Genomic DNA, 20,567 nt, shown 5'->3' with positions numbered 1-20,567 from the left:
GCCTTATGCTCTAGTCAAATCACCTTACAATTTTCTTTACATTCTTCTTGCACAAGTTAGTTTGTTTCAAATTGCTGTTTGGCTTTCAACACAGTCTTTAAAATACAGAGGCAATACTGAGATTAATAGTACTTTTGTGAGTCAAATTAAAAAATGGATCTAAAATATATTGAACTTTTCAAATGTAATCCACCTAGCTTGTTGGAAGCTAGTTACTAGAATCATATTAGAAGAGAAAACGATGCTAGAAAAAAGACATCACAAACTCATTTCATAGGTTATCAAAATATTTGTTGCAGCACAGAGTAGCTTTCCTATGCTGCTGCATAATGATCCTATAATTTCTATCAAGGAAGAATAGTACAAGAATAAGATTTGTGGCTAAATTGATTCCATGTCATAATGATTCTCTGTGCTGCTCTTCTCTTCAGGAAACTATGATACAGGTAGTAATGACAACTCCATTTCTTTCCCTTATATTTCTTATTGAAGCAGAGAAAATCACTTGAGATATTGACATCTAATTTCTACCACCCTTTCCCTCAGTTCTGTCCAGTCATTAGTGTCCTTACCATAACCAGTGTATGTGCCATCATCAGTCCCCTATAGGTTATTTTCTTGGTCCTGCTGTTGAGGTGAAGGAAGAAAGGAAGGAGGTTTGGTACTAGGGTTGAGGGTCAGGTAACTAAGGTTCTTTTTATTAATTGTTCTCAGATAGGTTGAGAGACAGATCTTTTTTCCTTTACCCTATGTTAGTAAAAATACATAAAATAGTTCTTTAAACTCTTGTGTGTAAAATGTCTGTATTATTTGTAATTTTGACTTTTGTAAATATTTGCGTGCTCAATATTTGTCTTCAGTGAACGTCTGTGAAGACTAGGTAAAAGGTTGGGTGAAACGTCTATGGCTTCTTTGAAGTCTTAGTCACAGCTTGATGATCCTCTAAGATATTTGGGTTTGGTTGGAAGATGATGCTCAAATTGCTACAAAGTAGGCTGGAAAGAACTAGATAGCTCAGAAAGAGTTAGAAAAACCTGAACTCCAACAAAACATGGTGAGAGATGGGCCTCCCTGATGGCACAGGCAGTTGAGCGCTGTACTGTGAAGCTGTCTGCAGCCTCTGCAGCACATGTTTGATCTCTGCTGGCTGGCGAGAATCCCACATGGTGCGGCAGACCTCTCCTGTCTCACCCGCTGCTCCCCTCAGCAGTGTACTTTGTCAGTCTGCTTGTTCTGTTCCCCGCTCTGTCTCTGGTGAATCCTATCACCCTCCCGCGCATCTGGCCTGTACCCTGGTTCTTGTATAAATAAATCTTAAAAAAAATAAAATAACATGGTGAGAGAAAGCACTAACCTATTTTTTCTTTCTTAAACAGACTCACCTGTTGATTTTTGTTTATCATCATGGATAAATAATAAGGAAAACAAGGTAAGTTCATATATTTGTTGTCAATTTCTGGAGTATCATTACAAGAGTGAAAATCATATTTCATAAAAATGCTAGCTTGCTGGAGTCCAGCATCTGGTGAACAGGGTTGAGAGAGGAATCCAGTTGAACTGAGGAAATTATGAAGAAATGACGGGCACAAAATACAGTTTAAGAGAAGCGGGACCCAGGGGATGCAAGGCCTCTCATTCATGCTTAAGCGACCTGAGTGCCAGGTGCAACTCATTTTTATTGATACAAGCAGCCCCCCTCCCTTAGGTTAGTTACTAGACAATAAAGTATTCTTTTAGCATTTGGCCTTGTCTGGGCACACATTCACTGCCAAAGGTTCTGCACTGTCAGGTTATTTTGTTTCTTTTTCTAATCTAGTCTGTTCCCCAGACATAGTTTCTTGCAGGCACAACAAAGAACATCCTGATCTATACAGCCACAACCTTGATGTCTCCCTTGTCTCAGTGCTGCATGCCTTAGGGGTGTCCAACACTACCTGGTACTCTTACAGTTAAATGGTCCCCAGGTTGAGAAGCAGAGAAATCATCATTTGAATGTCACTGAGTCCAACTTTGTTGTTTTCACTTCCTGTCACATCCTATGTTTCTCAAATTCAATTGTGTATTATTATATTATTTGTATTACTATATCCTCTGAGCATTTGTACACAGTTGAAAACTCAAATTTTAAGGATGTCTCATTGTGTGGATTAGGAAAGGAAGGTGGCATGGAGGTAGATAGAAAGTTATTAATAAGCAAAATAACTAACCCTTCATTGCCCAAATTGTGAATTACAGCTCCTGAGCACAGTGGAGGCCTTGTACTGTGAAAGCAGTGAGTGTGTTTCTCTTAACTTCCATTTTCTCTCTTACAGGTTGTTGTTCCTGAGGCTGGACAACATGTTGAGGACAAGAATCCAAACAGTGACTTAAGCCATACTAGTTTATTAGAAAATGAGAAACTTATGTCACTAACAAGCTTGGAAGATTCTTCTGGTACTGCAGAGTAACTTATGTTTTCCTAGTCCTTATTTTGCTACTTCTCAGCTTTGCGCAGTGGCAGTATCGTAGCCAATGAGGTTTATCCGAGGCGCGATTATTGCTAATTGAAACCTTATTTTGCTACTTCTCTACTTTCTGCTTCTTCATGGCATAGTTATTATGCCAGACTTTGTTTCTTTGCCTTCTTTAACTTTTTCCTACTAGGACTCAGATTGCCCTTTCTGAGAATTGGTAGAATCTTTAAAACTTATTTCTTCAAATCAATTCTGATATGATTATGCTCTTCCCTCAGTTTAATATCATTTGTGTACAAAGTAATCACCTTAGGTGCTACTCAGTGTAAAAGCACTATTAAGAAATAGAGGGAACAATGAAATATTTAACCTTTACTTTTTTTTATTTAATATTTTGTTTTATTTTTAAAGATTAATTTTTATTTATACAAGAGCTAGGGTACAGGCCAGATGTGCGGGAGGATGAGAGGATTCACCACAGACAAAGCAGGGAACAGAACAGGCAGACTGACAAAATACACTGCTGAAGGGAGCAGTGGGCAACACAAGAGAGGTCTGCCCTGTCATGTGGGATTCTTGCCGGCTGGCTGGGATCAAATTGGTGCAGCAGAGGCTGCGGAGAGCTTCACAGAGCTGTGCTCAACCGCCTGCGCCACCAGGGAGGCCCTTATTTTATTTTTTTAAAGATTTATTTATGCATACAAGAGCCGGGGTACAGGCCAGAGATATGGGGGGTGAGAGGATTCACCAGAGACAGAGCAGGGAGCAGAACCGGCAGATTGACTGAAATATGCTGCTGAGGGGAGCAGTGGGAGAGACAGGAGAGATCTGCTGCACCATGTCGGTAGCTCCCTCTCTGGCTGGGGATCGAACTCATGCTGCAGAGGCTGCGAATTGCTTCATAGTGTGGTGCTTAACCTCTTGCACTACCCTTAATTTTTTTTTTTTTTTTTTTTTTTTTTTGTGGGACCCTCGCCGGTGGCCAGGGATCAAACTGACACTGCAGAGGCCGCGGGCAGCCCCGCAACCCAGCGCTCAACCGCTGCGCCACCAGGGGAGGCCCAATATTTTATTTTATATATTTTTTACATCAGGTGAGAAAAGAGCTTAATTAAAGTACAACTTTATTAAGTGTATTTTGAGAGTATAATCTCTGCAGGAATTACAGGAGGGTGACAAATTAATTCTGATTGAAGAAGGTGCTGGAGAGCTTTATTGAAAGAGGATGTAGTTTTCCCTCACTCTTGAAAAGGCCTGTGCTAGACCTTAAGGTCGCAAATAGATTGTTTTGGGTTTAGTTAGTGATCTTTTGTACTAGATTAACAGCACCTGTAGGAGGCAGAATTAGGGAATGAACCCAGAATAGTAGGCTAAGACTAAATTATGACCACAGACCAATCGGAGTGCTGAGTAGATCAGTAAAAACTATAACTTGAGGACATACTTTGTTTCTAAAGTTTTGAGATATTTTTGGAGTATGAGATTGTAGATAAGGAATTATTGATCTTAACTTTATATTATATTTATACAAATAATTGATTTTTTTTAAGACTTATTTATTTATCCATATAAGAGCTGGGGTACGGGCCAGAGATGTGGGGGGTGAGAGGATTCACCAGAGACAGAGTGGGGAACAGAACAGGCAGATTGGCGGCAGTACACTGCTGAGGGGAGCAGCGGGTGAGGCAGGAGAGGTCTGCTGTGCCATGTGGGTTGCTCCCCGGCTGGCCAGGGGATCGAACTCATGCTGCAGTGGCTGCGGACAGCTTCATAGGTTTTGTCTTAACCCCTTGCACCACCAGAGAGGCCCAATAATTGATTATTTTAGTAGACTAGATTCTTAGTGGTGAAATAGCTGAAACAAGTAAAGAGCATTTTTAATGTTCTTAATGTTGAATTCAAAATAATTATTTAAAAAAGGCAGTGATGGGTCCTCTCTGGTGGCACAAGGGGTTCAGATGCCCTGGCTGGGGTGGTGACCAGCATGGCACAGCAGACCTTTTCTGACTCGTCCTCTGCTCTCCTCAACAGTGTATTTCAGTCAGTCTGCCTGTTCTATTCCCCACTGTCTCTGGTGAATCCTCTTACCCCACACCTCTGTTCTGTACCCTGTTCTTGTATGCATAAATAATCTTTTATTTTTTTAAAGATTTTACTTATTTATGCATACTAGAACTGGGGTATAGGGCCTCCCCTGGTGGCGCAGGTGGTTGAGCGCCACGCTGTGAAGCTGTCCGCAGCCTCTGCAGCGCCGGTTCGATCCTGGCGGGCCAGCGAGGGTCTCACATGGCACGGCAGATCTCTCCTGTCTCACCCCCTGCTCCCCTCATCACTATACTTTGTCAGTCTGCCTGTTCTGTTCCCTGCTCTGTCTCTGGTGAAACCTCCCACCCTCCTGCACATCTGGCCTGTACCCCAGTTCTTGTATAAATAAATAAATCTTTAAAAAAAAAAAAGAACTGGGGTATAGGCCAGAGGTGTGGGGGCGAGAGGATTCAGCAGAGACAGTGGGGAGCATTGTCACTGCTCAATTAATTATATCTGTCACTGTTTAATTTAATTATATCTTTTTCCTCAGTCCTTCTTTCTCAGGATCAGACATATGAAGTCCTGTCATTTTACATTCAATCAATAATTCGCCTGAAATTTTTTACTTCTCCTATGACAGGCTTGTCTCTCCTTTTTTGATAGTTGCTCCTTTGCCACACTGTTTTTTGAATAACCTTTTTTCTATTCTGGGATGTCATATTCAATATGTCCTGGTATTTTTTATATATGCCAAGGATTTGTTTATATACTGTCCTCTTAAAGAGATTAAAGCGTTAGTTTATCTATGGAAATGATCTAAGTGTCTAAAAACATGAATGGATCGAGTTGATGTGATATATGTATACAATAGAATATTATTCAGATATCGAAAAGATAAACTCCTGCAATTTGCTGAAACATGGATGGAGCTTGGAGGGATTATGCCAAGTGAAATAACTCAGAAGGAGAAAGTTAAATACTGGAGAAAGTTAAATACAAATAATATGTTGAGTATGGAGAAATTAAACTAAGGGTCAGATAAAAACAAGCTTAAAAACTTATCTTTAAAAGTTGACAATAGAACTGAAGCATTCAGAGGAGGGAGGGAGTGAGGGAAGGGTAAGATTAAAGAGGGAAGGGAACACAGTGGACTGTGGGTAGTTTGGTGGTGGATGTGTTATGGTGGTAGTACCTGAGGGGGGAATCTTATACTTCTAAAACACCAACAAAACTGTAAGTCAATTTTACCTCCAATAAAAAAAATTTAAAAAAAAGACTTAGTTTGTATTGGAATGCTGATAATGACAAAGTCTGAAGTTATAATAGTTTTCATATCAAATGTTAAAATCATTGGCCATTGACATTTTTATGGTTTATCAACATTTGGTTACATGTTATATGGTGCAGTCACTATTTTAGAGCCTGTCCTGTTTTTTGTCCATTTTATCAATAGAGGATGATATTGACGATGAAGAGTTTTATGATGATCATTTGGAGGCTTATTTTGAGCAACTGGCCATTCCAGGAATGATATATGAAGACCTAGAAGGACAGGAATCTCCAGAAGATGATTTTAAGTTACCTACAAGTGATCGTAGTCAGGTGTGTGCCTATCTATCAATTTTCAGAAATTTGGGATTAGAAAATTATTATTGGTTTCTTTGTATAGTAACAGATTTCAAACTTTTTGTTTGCTTTGACTCTTTTTTCCAAGTATGAACTATGAGAAAAACCTTTCCCTTTCTTTCCTACTTTATCTTATCTTTCTCTTATCTACCAAAAAATTAAAAGATTGGTACAGAGAACATCTCTATACCCCTTGTTTACATTAGCCCTTGGTAAGCATTTTACCATCTTTGCATTTTTCTTTCCCTCTATAAGTACTCTTATCTTGAATCATTTGAAAATAAGTAGCAGATATTTCACCCTTATCTTCAGAATTTATCTCCTGTAAATAAGAACATTTTCCTATATAACCACAATTCTAACTTTGACATGTAATTTAATGTACAATTTGTCTTCAAATTGTCTTCTACTTATATTGTTTTTGATTCAGCATTTAATCAAGGATTGTGCTTGCATTTCATTGTCATTGTATTTTTGCTATTTCAATTTGAAGTAGTTTTTTCATGTCTTACACTTTTGTAAAATTTAGGCCTGTTGTTTTGTAGAATGAACCATAAACTAGATCCTTCTGATTGCTTTTTACCCCCCTGATTTGATGAAACATCTGGGCAAGAATTCGGATTAAACATTTTTCTCATGAATAGTTTCACATTAAAGATAGGTGGTGATGTGTGCTTTTCATTGCGTCACATACATTACTGTCTGTACTGCTGTTGGTGATACTGCACTTAATAATTTTGGTTAAGGTGGAATCAGCTAGGTGCCTTTTTGTAATGGTTTCTTTTCCCCTTGGTTATATTGATAAGTTAATCTGTGAAAAAATACTTCAAGCTTATGTGAACATCCTATTTCTGAATAACCTTTCCAAAATGGTTTTAGTGTCATTGCAAAAGCCTCCCAGAAATAGTAATTACACTGGTGGTTACAATGGTGATTTTTTTCCAATTCCATATGAATTACCTGGCACTCTTCTGTGATGAAGACATTCTTTGCCCCTTATATTCTCCCTCATGGTTGTTTTTAATTTAAAAAATTTAATAAATTTCAACAGGTAAATGAACATTCAGGTAAATCTCAATCAGAAAATAACAACTCTCTGATTTCCCATGGCTCATGCTCTTCAGGAAATTCTGAAATGGCTAACAAAGAGTCTAACGAAGGCTGTTTGGTTTGTCTGCCTGAGACCAGTAAGTATTGAAATAGAATTACTTTGTCCTTAAATTCTTTCTTTTTCTTTTTTCAAAAAAAGTTCATTTCTTTGATATGATTTAACATAGTTGTCATTCTATCCCCTCAAATCCCCTCAAATCTTTAAACAGTCTAAAACTATGCTTTAAATGTGATAGACATTTCTGATTCCTACCAATACTTTCTCCTGTTTTTAAGTTTCAATACCTGAGTACATTTGGTACTATTGGAAATACTATAGTTTGTATTTCTTAAATTACATATTTTAATTGTGTTTGTAGACTTTTGACATGAATTAGACATGAATTCTTTGTATGATAGGAGTCTGTCGTGTTCATTGTTACCTCTTGCTGCCAACAGTGGTTACTGGTTATTTTTTCTCTATGCAAATTTCAGTATTGGTATATAGAGGTTAAGTATTAGGTTTACATAAAATAATTGAGTAGCTACAAGCAATTACTACTTAGGTTACTGAAAATTGACATTTCTTCAATAATTTTTTATCCTTTATTTTTCAGGTAATTCTGTAGGAACTGGAGAGAGTAAGAAGCATGTAGATGGTGTGTCGCCATTTTCTTCTAGTAGTTGGAGGATTGAAAAGAAAGAAAGTGCAGAAAACTTGAGTATTGTTTCAAATCATGGCAGAGTAAGGTTATATGCATTTTCTTTAAGTTTTCTATGAGATGGGTTAGGGTCTTTTGTATGATATCACATTTTTTCAAAAACAATTATTGACTTCTGGAAAATATATAACAAGTATTAAAAATCGGGCCTCCCTGATGGTGCAAGGGGTTAAGTATCAGCACTATGAAGCTATCGGCAGCCACTGCAGCCGAGTTCAACCCCCAACCAGGGAGCTGACATGGCACAGCAGACCCTTCCTGTCTCTCCTGCTGCTCCCCTCAGCAGTGTATTTCAATAAATTTGCCAGTTCTGCTCCCCACTCTGTCTCTGGTGAATCCTCTTATCTCCTGCACCTCTGGCCTACACCCCAGTTCTTCTATGCATAAATAAATAAAAATAAATCTTAAAAATAAAATGGAGTATATTTAGTTTTAATACTGATTATTCACAAATTGTTAAACTCTTGGTCAGGCCATTTCAACAGACAAAATTATCAGTCACTTTCTTGATGATAGATAGGGTACTTGGGGGTTGTAGGTGATACAAAAGTAATCTTGCTTCATGAAACTTAGTAGGAAAATAAAAAAGATTAGATAATGATACAGCAAGGCAAAATTCTGATGATTGAATCTCAGTACCTATTGAAGGATGTAACCAAGTGCTGATTGAGTTAGTCTGAAAATTTTTCTCTTTACAGTTTTTCTATTCTGTTTTCTCTTTTAAATATATCTTTTATTATTTAAATATTTTTCACCTATTAGAATCCATCATTGACCTCTCTGCTCCATTTCTTTAATGATCAGGAACTGTTCCCCCCCCCCCCCCCAGCATTTTCTTCTGGTACAATTTCATTTTTATGAACAATGGTGTGAGTTTTGCTTCTGAGTTTCCACTGAAACTAACTTTTCCACTTATTTACAATAATTCTTGCTTTTTTGCTTTATTCTGTGTCTCTAGTTTTCACAGTTCAAATATAGTTTTAATTAAATTTGTAAAATATACATAACATAAAATGCTTTAATCTCATTTAAAATTTTTCTATTGAAGCAGTGTTGGTTATAACACGTGTTAGGTATACACTGGTATAAACCAACATCTGTACATTCTAAATTGTGTTCACTACCAGAAGTCTAGTTTTCATCTGTCACCATACAGTTGACCCCTTTAGCCACTTAACCCATCCCTTTTTCCTTTCCCTTCTGGTAATCACTTATTTTGTTCTTATAGTCTAAGATTTTGTTTTGTTCATTGGTTTTGTTTATCTTCCACGTGAGTGGCAACCAGTCTCTGAATTCATCTTGTAAAGCCAAAATTCCATTAAGTAAACTCCCTGTTGCTCTCTCTAATCCTTGACAGCTGCCATTTTGTCATCTGTCTTATCTATGAATTTTGATACAGTAGGCACCTCATATAAGTGGAACCATACAATGCTGGTCTTGTCATGGCTGACTTGTTTAATTTAGCATAATGTCCTTAGGGCTCATTCATGTCTTATGTGTCAGAATTTACTTTCCTTATAAGACTGAATAATATCCCATTGTATGTCTATACTCATTTCGTTTATACATTCATCTATCAATAAACACTGGGTTGCTTCTAACTTTTACCAGTTGTGAATAATGCTGCTATGAACATGAGTGTACGGATATCTCCTTAAGACCCTATTTTGAATTCGTTTGTATGTCCAGAAATGGGATTGTTAAATTGTATGGTAATTCTTTTTACTATTTTCCATAACAGCTGCATCATTTTATATCTTTACTAGCAATGCATCAGGGTTGCAATTTCTCCACATCCTTACCAACACTTTATTGATAATAGCTATTCTAATGTGTGAGATGATATTTCATTGTGATATTGAGCAATTTTTTCATGTTCTAGCTGGTCATTTGTATATTTTCTCTTTTAGAAAATTTTCAGGTGTAGTTGTGTTTATGTTATACATATACATGTATGTAATACAGTTTTTGAACTATATACTAAACATTTTACATACAGTGTTATGAGATTGGCTTATTTCACTCAGTATTACTAAGATTATGCATGTTGTTGCATGTAAGTATAATTTTTTCATTTTCTTTAATGTATCATACTCTGTTGTGGCTGTTGTCTTTTTTAAGTATCCGGATAGCATGTAATTCCCCTTTATGTTTTCTCGTGGAATCTATGAATATTATTTAGTAATTTTAATTTCCAAGTAATTAAGATTTTTCTTTATTTGCTTTTTTAAGATACAGCATAGTATCGGGCCTCCCCGGTGGCGCAGCGGTTGAGCGCTGGGTTGCGAAGCTGCCCGCGGCCTCTGCAGCGCCAGTTCGATCCCCGGCTGCTCCCCGGCCACCAGAGGAGGGTCCCACATGGCTCGCGGACTTCTCCTGCCGCCCGCTGCTCCCCTCAGCAGTGTACTTCGATCCTTCTGCCTGCTCTGCTCCCCGCTCTGGCTCTGGTGAATTCTTTCACCCTCCCGTGCTTCTGACTGTACCCAGTGCTTGTATAAACAACAAACAAACAAACAAATAAATAAAAAACATGCCTCTAGTAAAAAAAAAAATCTGAAGAAAAAGATACGGCATAGTATCATGTTAGCCATTCATAAGTATACAATTCAGTGACAGTACAAACATTCAGTGTTGTGTAATCTTCACCAGAATACACAACCAAAACTTATAGATGTTCCCCCCAAAAAAACTACCCATTACAGATAACTTCTTCTTACCTTCTTCCCCAAGGCCTTTGCAGCCTCTGTTTTCTGCTTTGTGTCTGTTACTTCCTTTTTTAAGTACCTCGTGTAAGTGAAATCATGCAGTGTTTGCCCTGCGTCTAGCTTATTTCACTAAGTATGATGTTTTCAAGGTCTATCATATTGTAGAATATATCAAAATTTCATTCCTTTTAATGACTGAATAATACTCCAGTAGGAGGAAGGAATATATATGTGTATTGATATTTATCTAGTTACACACACATCACATTTTGTTTATACATCTGTCACTGGATATGTAGTTTCCACATTTTGGCTATTGTGAGCAATACTGCTGTGAACATTGTTGTACAAATACCTGATATAGTCCCTGCTTTCAGTTATTTTGGATATATATTCCAGGGAGCAAGCTTGCTAGGTCATATAGTAGTATTGTGTTTTAGCATTTCTGAGGAATTGCCATACTGTTTTTCATAGTGACTGCACCAGTACTCTCCACCAACAGTGCATGAGGGCTTCAATTTCTCCGTATCCTATTCAGTATGTTATTACCCCCCCACCTTTTTTTTTTATAGCTGTCCTAATAATTTTGAAGTTGTATTTCATTGTGGTTTTGATTTGCATATCTGTAATACCTATTAATGCGAGCATCTTTTCATCTGCTTATCTGCCAATTGTGTATCTTTGGAACAATGTTGTATTAAGTATTTAATCCATTTTTCAACTGGGTTTTGTTGTTACTGAGTTGTAGATGTTCTTTATATCATCATCTACATATTAATTCCATATCAGATGCACAGTTTTAAATATTTTCTGCTTTCCTTAGGTTATATTTCTCTTTCTTCATAGTATCCTTTGCATAATTCTTAATTATGATATAATCTGATCTGTCAATAACTTCGATTTTGTTGTCTGTGCCCCTGTTTTCATGTCCATGAAATTGTAGCCAAATTCGGTATCTTCAAGATTTTGTTACATTGTCTTTATCTGGCTTTGGCCTCAAAGTATTTATAGCCTACATTGTGTTAGGAAGTAGTTCCCTTCTCTTCTATTTTTTTAAAAGAATTTGAGAAGTACTGGTATTAATTCTTTAAATATTTGCTGAGATTTACAGGTGAAGCCCCTGGTCCAGGAATTTCTTTGTTGGGAGATACATGTTTATTGATTCAATTTCTTTGTTATGGTTCTGTTGAGATTTTCTATTTCTATTTTAGTTAATTTGGGTGCAAAAGGAATTTGTCCATTTCTTCTGGATTATATCTTTTGTTGTCCTACCAATTATTCATAATATTGTCTTTTTAATCTCTTAAGTTTAATAGTAATATCCACTTTTATTTCTGATTTTAGTTATTGTCTCCTTTCTTTGCTAGCTAAAAGCTTGTCAATTTTGCTAACCTTTCAAAGAACCAAATTTTTCCTCATTTACTTTTCTCATTTTTCTGTTCTTGCATTTTATTTATTTCGACACCAATCTTTATTAATTCTTCCCTTTACTAGCTCTGTGGTTATTTGTTCTTTAATTCATTAAGACATAATGTTAGGATTTTTCTTATTTAATGTAGGGTAGGTATTAACAACTATAAACTATCTAAGCATTACTTTCATTATAGCCAATGCATTTTGGGTTTTGTTCGTTTTTCTGAATATTTTCTCATTTCCTTTGTGATTTCTGTTTTACCTGTTAGTTGTTAAAAAGTATATTGTTTGTATATATTTGTGAATTTTCCAGTCTGTCTTTTTCTTCCTTTCTTCCTCCCCTCATTCCCCTCCCCTCCCCTCCCCTCCCCTCCTCTCCCTTCCCTTCCCCTCCCCTTCACTCCCTTCCCCTCCCCTTCCTTTCCCTCTCCTCTTTCTCAGATTGTATTTGTGCAAACAAGACTAGGGCATAGGCCAGAGGTGGGAGGGGTGAGAGGATTCACTAGAGACAGAGTGGGGAGCAAAACAGGCCGGTCTACTGAAATACACTGCTGAGAGGAGCAGCGGGCCAGACAGAAGTCTGCTGCACCCTTGTGGGTTACTCCCTCACCAGGGATCAAACTCATGCTGCAGTGGCTGGTGATAGCTTGATAGTGTTGAGATTTTAACCCCTTGGCCACCAGGGAGTTCCCACAGTTTTTCTTTTTTTATTGATTCTAACATTATCCTGTTGTGGTTGGAGAAGATACGTTGTGTATGTATCTTGTCTTTATAATATTGATACTTTTTTTTTAAATTTTTTTTTTATAGAGGCGTATTTATTTGTTTGTTTGTTTGTTTTGTTTATACATGCACTGGGTACAGTCAGAAGTGCGGGAGGGTGAGAGAATTCACCAGAGCCAGAGTGGGGAGCAGAGCAGGCAGAAGGACTGAAGTACACTGCTGAGGGGAGCAGCGGGCGGCAGGAGAGGTCTGTGCACCATGTGGGACCCTCCTCCGGTGGCTGGGGAGCAGCCGGGGATCGAACCGGCACCACAGACGTCGCCGGCAGCTTTGCAACCCAGCGCTCAACCGCTGAGCCACCGGGGAGGCCCTATAATATTGATACTTTTTGTGTGGCTTATCATATGGTCTATCCATGTGCACATGGGAAAAATCTGTATTCTATTATTAAGTATTTTGTATATGTTCACTCGGCCTAATTGGTTTATTGCATTGATCAAGACTTCTGTTTTCTTATCTTCTGACTTCTTGTTCTATTCTGTTTTTTTTTTTTAAAGATTTATTTATTTATGCATACAAGAGCTGGGTACAGGCTAGAGATGCGGGGGGTGAGAGGATTCACCAGAGACAGAGTGGGGAACAGAACAGGCAGAACAGGCAGATTGACTGAAGTACACTGTTGAGGGGAGCAGTGGTCAAGACAGGAGAGGTCTGCTGCGCCATGTGGGTAACTCCCTGGCGGGGGATTGAACTCATGCTGCAGTGGCTGTGGATAGCTTCATAGTATGGTGTTTAACCCCTTGGACCACCAGGGAGGCCCCATCTTGTTCTGTTCTAACTTGAACGTAGGGTATTAAAGTCTCCAGCTAATATTGTTTAACTGTGTGTTTCTCCTTTCAGTTCTATCAACTTTTGCCTCATATATTTTGAGTCTGTTATTAGATACTTAAATGTTTACAAAAAATATACGTTCTTGCTATATTAGGCTTTATATTAATAAATAGCATTCCTTCTTAGTTTTGTAATTTTTTTTTACTTACAGTATATTTTAGCTGGTGTTATCATAGCCACAGTGCTCTGTTATTATTTGTATTGAACATCTTCTTATGTTCTTTGATGTTTAATTTATTTGTGTCTTTAGATCTCAGACGCGAATGTTCCAGTTATATACTTTGTAGCTGGAACATGTATTTTTATCCATCTGCCAATCTGCCTTTTTCTTTTGATTGGATAGTTTAAAACATTTACATTTATAGCAATTACAGATAGAGGGACTTTTGCCATTTTACTACAAGTATTCTTGTGTGTCGTAACTTTTTGGCCCCTCATTTCTTCCTTTACTCCTACCTTTGTGTTTAATTTTTTTCAGGTATGCATTTTTTTTTTCCTTACAATGTTTGCTTTCTTTTCTTAGGTGTAGTCCCCATAGAATTTCCACTACCAGTTCACCTGTTAACCATCACCATAGTCCTTTGTGCTCTTCCAACTCTCGTTTTGATCCCTTTCCCTCTCGATCCCCTGCAGAATGTCTATATATTTTTGTTTTCATTGTGGTTTTTTGTTGTTACTATTATTTTTTTCCTTGATTCCCCTATATTCCTCTTATAAGTGAAACCATCCACTATTTTTCTTTTTCCTTCTGACTTATTTCGCTGAGCATAATCCCTTCAAATTCCATCCATATTGCAGCAAATGGCAATTTATCTTTCTTGATTGCTGAATAGTATTCCATTGTGTATATGTACCACATCTTGATGTAATCATCTATTTTTGGGTGTTTGGGTTGATTCCAAGTCTAACCTATTACAATAAACATAGGGGTGCATGTATTCTTTTGAATTACTGTTTTTGTGTCCTTTGAGTAGATCCCTAAGAGTGGAATTGCTGGGTTATATGGTACTTCCATTTTTAGTAGACTGAGGAACCTCCACACAGCTTTCTACAGTGGTTGGACCAGTTTGCATTCCCACCAGCAGTGCAGGAGAACTCCTTTTTCACCACATTCATGCCAATATTTGTAGTTGGTAAATTTTTTAATATATGCCATTCTTACTGTGTAAGAATGGTAGCTCATTGTAAGGTGTAAAGTGGTAGCTCATTGTTGTTTTAATTTGCATTTCTCTGATTGTGTGGGATGTTGAACATTTTTTCATATGCCTGTTGGCCATTTGCATTTCCTCTTTGGAGAAGTGTCTTTTAAGTTCTGCCCATTTCTTGACTGGATTGTTTACTTTGTTTTTGTGTATCTTTGTGATCAGTCTCCTATCAATTATATGGAGTGCAAAAATTTTCTTCCAATCAGTGGGGTGTCTGTTTTTGTTAATATGTCTTTTGCTGTGCAGAAACTCTTTAATTTTGTGGTCCCAGCTGTGTATCTTTTCCTTTGCTTTCTTTGCTTTAGGTGATGTGTCTTTAAAGATGTTACAGAGATGTACATCATGTAGTGTTTTGCCTATGTTTTCTTCCATATATATAATGGTTTTAGGTTTTATGTCTAATTCTTTGATAAGTTTTTTTTTTAAGATATATTTATTTTATACAAGAACCAGGATACAGGCCAGATGTGCAGGAGGGTGAGAGGATTCACCAGAGGCAGAGTGGGGAACAGAACAGGCAGACTGACTGAAATACACTGCTGAAGGGAGCGGTGGGTGTGACAGGAGAGGTCTGCCATGCCATATGTGGGATCCTTGCCGGCTGGCCGGGATCGAACCGGTGCTGCAGAGGCTGCAGACAGCTTCACAGTACCGCGCTCAACCGCCTGCGCCATCAGAGGAGGCCCAAATTCTTTGATAAATTTTGAGTTGGTTTTGTGCATGGTGTGAGGTAGAAGTCTAGCTTCATTCTTTTGTATGTAGGAGTCCAGTTTTCCCAGCACCAATTTTTGAATAAACTGTCCTTGTTTCATTGCATGTTCTTTGCTCCTTTGTCAAAGATTAGCTGTCAATAAATCTGTGGGTTTATTTCTTGGTTTTCTATTTGATTCCATTGGTCTGTGTATCTGTTTTTGTCCAGTTCCATGTGGTTTTAATTATTATGGCTTTGTAGTATAGTTTGAAGTCCAGGAGTGTGTTAACTCCATTCCCCTTCTTTTTAGTCAGGAGAGCTTTGACTATTCAAGGTTTTTTTTTTTTTTTCTTTGTCATGAATTTCAGCAATATTCTGTTTCTTTAAGAATGTCATTGAAATTTTTATTGGAATAGCATGAAATCTGTAAATTACTTTTGGTATTGTGGCCATTTTGATGTTAATTCTTCCAATCTATGAGCAGAGGATGTCTTTCTATTTTTTTGTGTCTTCTAATTCTTTTAACAGTGTTTTATAATTTTCTTTGTGTAGGTCCTTTACCTCTTTTGTTAGGTTTATTTTTGTTTCAATTATAAAAGGGATTTTTTTTTTTTTTGATTTCTGCTTCAGATTGATTGTTTGCATGTAGGAAGGCTACTGATCTTTGTTGATTTTGTATCCTGCTACTTTACTAAACTGGTTGATTATTTTGATTAGCTTTTCGGGTTCTCTATGTATATTATATCCTCTGCAAATAGTGATAGTTTTACTTCTTTTCCTATTTGAATTCCTTGTATGTCTTTTTCTTGTCTTGCTGCTCTGGCTAGGACTTCCAGTATTATATTGAAAAGTAGTGGTGAGAGTGGACATCCTTGTCTTGTTCCAAATCTTAAGGGAAATGCTTTCAGCTTTTCACCATTGAGAATGATATTGGTTATGGGTTTGTCACGTATGGCCTTTGTCATGTTAAGGTATGTTCCTTCTATCCTGAGAATTTCGAGGGACTTTGTCATAAATGGATGTTGAACTTTGTCTAATGCTTTCTCAGCTCTGTTCATATGATCTTACGGTTTTTATTTTTATTTTTGTTGATGTGTTGGATTGCATTAATTGATTTTCGGATGTTTAGCCATCCTTGTGTCCCTAGGATAAATCCTGCTTGGTCATGGTGTGTTATCTTTTTGATGCATTGTTGGGTTCTGTTGGCTAGGATTTTATTGAGGATTTTTGCATCAGTGTTCCTTAGATTATCCTGTAGTTTTCTTTTTTTGTGATGTCCTTGTTCGGTTTTGGTATTAGTGTTAATGTTCGCTTCATAAAATATATTTGGCAGTATTCCTTCCTTTTCAATTTTTGGAAAGAGTTTGTGCATTATAGGCGCTAGTTCATTTCTGAACATTTGTAGAATTCATTTGTAAATCCATGTGGTCCTGGGCTTTTGTTTTGGGGGAGAGTTTTGATTATTCTTTCAGTTACACTGCTTATAATTCTTTCAGTTACACCTAAACAGTGTTCTATTTCTTCTTTATCTAGCTTTAGATGATTTTATAGTTCTAGGAATTTGTCCATCTCTTCTAGATTGTTGAACTTATTTGCATTTAACTGTTCATAGTAATATCTGGTTATTCTTTTGATTTCTGCAGTGTCTGTTGTAATTTTCCTCTTTCATTTATGATTCTGTTTATTTGTGCTTTCTCCCGTTTTTTCTTTGTGAACCTAGCTAGAGGTTTGTCTATTTTATTTTTTTGAAGAACCAACTTATTGTTTCATTGATCTTTTGGATTGTTTTCTTCTATTTCATTTATTTCTGATTTGGTTTTTATTATTTCCTTTCTGCTGGCTTTTGGGTTTTTTGTTGTTCTTTTTCTGGTTCTTTAAGATGGGAGATTAGGTTGTTTCTTTGAGTTCTTACTTTTGAACTTTCCTGTGAACTTTGTGTTTCTTTTTTATGTGAGTCTGTATAGCTATATGTTTTCCTCTAATAATTGCTTTTGCTGTGTCCCATATGTTCTGGAGAGTTGTGTTATCATTCATCTCATATTTTTAAATTTCTTCTTTGATCTCCTCATTAATCCAATGATCTAGTAGGGTGGGCTTCAATCTCCATGAGGTAGGAGGGTTTCTTCCTTTCTTTTCATGGTTTATTTCTAGTTTGGTGTCTTTATTAAGGTCAAAGAAAATAGTTGGTATGATTTCGATCTTAGTGTATCTGTTGATGTTTGTGTTGTGTCTCAGTATGTGATCAATCCTGGAGAATGATCCATGTGCACTTAAAAATGTGTACTCCATTTTTTTTTGGGGGGGGGTGCAGTGTTCTATAGATTGCTGTTAAGCTTATGAGGTCTAAGTACTTGTTGAGAGCTCTAGTGTTCTTGTTTATTTTTTGTCTCATTGATCAATCAGTTGGGGGGAGTGGTGTGTTGAAGTCTCCTACTACATATGTGTTTTCTCTAACATCTTTTCTCAGAGATAATAGTAATTGTTTTATATATTTTGGTGCTTCTTCATTTGGTGAGTATATGTTGATGAGTGTTATGTCTTCTTGATGTTTTGTTCCCTTGTTCATAATGTAGTAACAGTCTATGTCTCTTTTTACCTTTTTTAGTTTGAAGTCTGTTTTATCTGACATAAGTATAGCTGTTCCTGCCTTCTTTTTTTAGTCCATTTGCTTGCAGGATTGTTTCCCATCCTTTTACTTTCAGCCTATATTTATCTTTTGTACTTAAATGTGTTTCGTGGAGGCAACAGAAGGTTGGGGTCTGTTTTTTAATCCAGCCTGCCTCTCTGTGTCTTTTTATTGATTAATTTAGCCCATTTACATTTAGGTTTAATAACGTTATGTTGGCATCTGTATTTGCCATTTTGTTTGTCTTTTTGTGATTTTATTTGTTACCTTATTCTGTTCTTATTCACTTCTCTGCTGGTTTTGGCTTTAGGACTTTTTGTAGTGTTTTTGGAGTGGATGTTTAGTAGTAATGAATTTCTGGAGATTCTGTTTGTCTGAGAATGTCCTTATTTTTTCTTCATAGAGGAAGGAGAGCTTTACAGGGTATAGTATTCTTGGTTGGCATTTGTTATCTTAGAGTTTGTTGAATATGTCACTCCATTCTCTTCTTTCCCGTAGTGTTTTTTTCGGAGAACTATGATGTCAGCCTGATTGGTTTTCCTTTATAGGTTATCTGTTTCTTCCCACTTGTCAGCTTCATTATTTTTTCCTTGTCTTGGACTCTTGAAAGCTTTACTATTATGTGTCTTGCTGTAGTTTTCCTTAATGCGGTAATTTGGTGTCTTCTAGCTTCTTGTATGTCTGTTTTCATCTTCTCTGTCATGTTTGGGAAGTTCTCTTCAGTTATCTCCTTAAATAGTTTTTTGGTTCTTTGGTCTTGCTCCTGACCTTCTGGATTCCTTATGTTTCCTTTCCTTATGGTGTCAGATAGTTCTTGAAGTCTTTCTTTCTTCTTTTTTCTTTTATTTCTCTATCCTTTTCTCTCTTAGTTCTTTTTTATTTCTTTGTCTTCAAGAGTACTGATTGGTTCTTCCATTTCATCAATTTTGTTTTTGTTGCTTCTCTTTCCCCCCAATTTCTTTAGCTCCTCCACTAATCTTTTTATCTCCTATGTTTTCTTTCATTTCCTTATTTAGGGACTCAATTTCATTGTTCAGTTCATTATTTTTCTCATATCATTCTTTTCCTTTTCATCTTTATTTTTTTTTTAATCATGATGATTTTAAATTCTCTGTCTGGCAGACATAGGAGTTCTTCCATGTCACTGTTGTTGAGTTCTTTGTCCTTACCCTGAGGGCTTACTTTTTGTGGTGTGTACTTACCCTGAGGGCTTGCTTGGTTGTTTGAAGTTTTCCTTCTTCCTGTTGTTTCCTTATTTGTTCTATGTTTCCGGACACTGTGTCGCCAGTTCTGCTGGGCATCTCTTTGGGGTGCTCCAGGGATGTCGGAAACATCGCCAGAGGAAGTCCTGCACTGTTAGACCAAAACTCCACTAGGGCAGTGGTACTGTGTATGTGTTGATGTGTGCTATCTCTGAAGATCCCTTCCCTCTCTATTTACTTGGATCCAGAGGGTGATCTTCAGGTCCCTGTCCTGCAGTTTCCTGTCTTGCAACAATGGTGCCAGGGGTGCGCTTTCCTGGTGCTTGTAGCTCACCTCGTTGGTGATCCCCCTCTTGGTTCCAAATGGCAGAGGGCCCCAGGGCCTGGTTCGCATGCAGTTTTCAGCTTACCCGTGTGCCAAACCTACCCTCTCTCAGTTCCATAGAGGTTTCATAGGGTCCATGACCTGCAATTCCCTGTCTTGCAACAATGGCACTGGGTGTGCTTTCCCCAGCAGCATGCTTTTACCTCGGCGGCAATCAACCTCATTGCTGTTTAAGCCATCTGGAATTTATTTTGGCATAAGGTAGAGGTTTAAGTTTATATTTGTGTGACAGTGTTGGCAAATTCACTGTTAATAAGCGATGGCAGTAGGATTTAAGCCTATCACTTTTTAATTTCAAAGTCAGCATCTTTTTTTTTCCCCCAAGTTTCAGATGTATTTATTAATCAGTGTAAACCCCTACAGAATACACCACCATGATTTCGTACATTTAGAGGGAAGTATTTCCTGGTTAAGTGGAAAATTGTGCCGATGGCTTCATTTTGAGCAGCTTTATAGTGAAATATTTCATTTAGAAGTCTGGACCTTCTTTTTTCAGTTTGCTGTAATCTAAATGCACTGAATAGAACTTGTATTGATCATTGGGACCCAATTTGCTGGGTTATTCTTTCTGTCCCAACTGACATCTGGATTGAACAAAGCCAGGTGCAGGACATAGCGCTGCGCCAGTACCTCCCACTCCAATAAATACGAAGAGTGGTATCAAGCTAGGGTGCTTCTTGGCTTGACTGATCATCTGGCGGAGCATGGTTGTGGGAGAGGCCTTGGGCCGGGAAGATGAGAACAAGCCTGCAAGGCTAATCGTAGTCACTGCACCTAGGCAGTGTGGACCTTCAAGTCATCCAGGACC

At 37.5% G+C, this 20,567-nt stretch overlaps 1 protein-coding gene and 1 pseudogene across 2 annotated transcripts in view; one reads left to right on the top strand and one right to left on the bottom strand.

Annotated features, from left to right (window-relative positions):
• The window catches only part of CEP192 (centrosomal protein 192), a gene marked incomplete at its 5' end in the record, with an annotated part of 111,523 nt that overhangs the window by 11,181 nt on the left and 79,775 nt on the right, over positions 1 to 20,567 (top strand). Inside the window, 5 exons of the mRNA XM_084252672.1 lie at positions 1,377 to 1,429; positions 2,313 to 2,433; positions 5,935 to 6,083; positions 7,159 to 7,294; positions 7,814 to 7,941. Of these exons, the coding sequence (XP_084108798.1) occupies positions 1,377 to 1,429; positions 2,313 to 2,433; positions 5,935 to 6,083; positions 7,159 to 7,294; positions 7,814 to 7,941 (587 nt within the window). The remainder of the gene's footprint in view (positions 1 to 1,376; positions 1,430 to 2,312; positions 2,434 to 5,934; positions 6,084 to 7,158; positions 7,295 to 7,813; positions 7,942 to 20,567) is intronic.
• On the bottom strand, positions 20,229 to 20,465 carry LOC311182990 (cytochrome c oxidase subunit NDUFA4-like; annotated as a pseudogene). The gene has a single exon. The product of its transcript is annotated as a cytochrome c oxidase subunit NDUFA4-like (transcript).

Source organism: Talpa europaea (assembly GCF_964194135.1).
Source record: "Talpa europaea genome assembly, chromosome: 13".
Classification (NCBI taxonomy): Eukaryota; Metazoa; Chordata; class Mammalia; order Eulipotyphla; family Talpidae; genus Talpa; species Talpa europaea.
The sequence above is the reverse complement of the archived record's forward strand: the minus strand, read 5'-3'. Positions and strand labels throughout refer to the sequence as shown.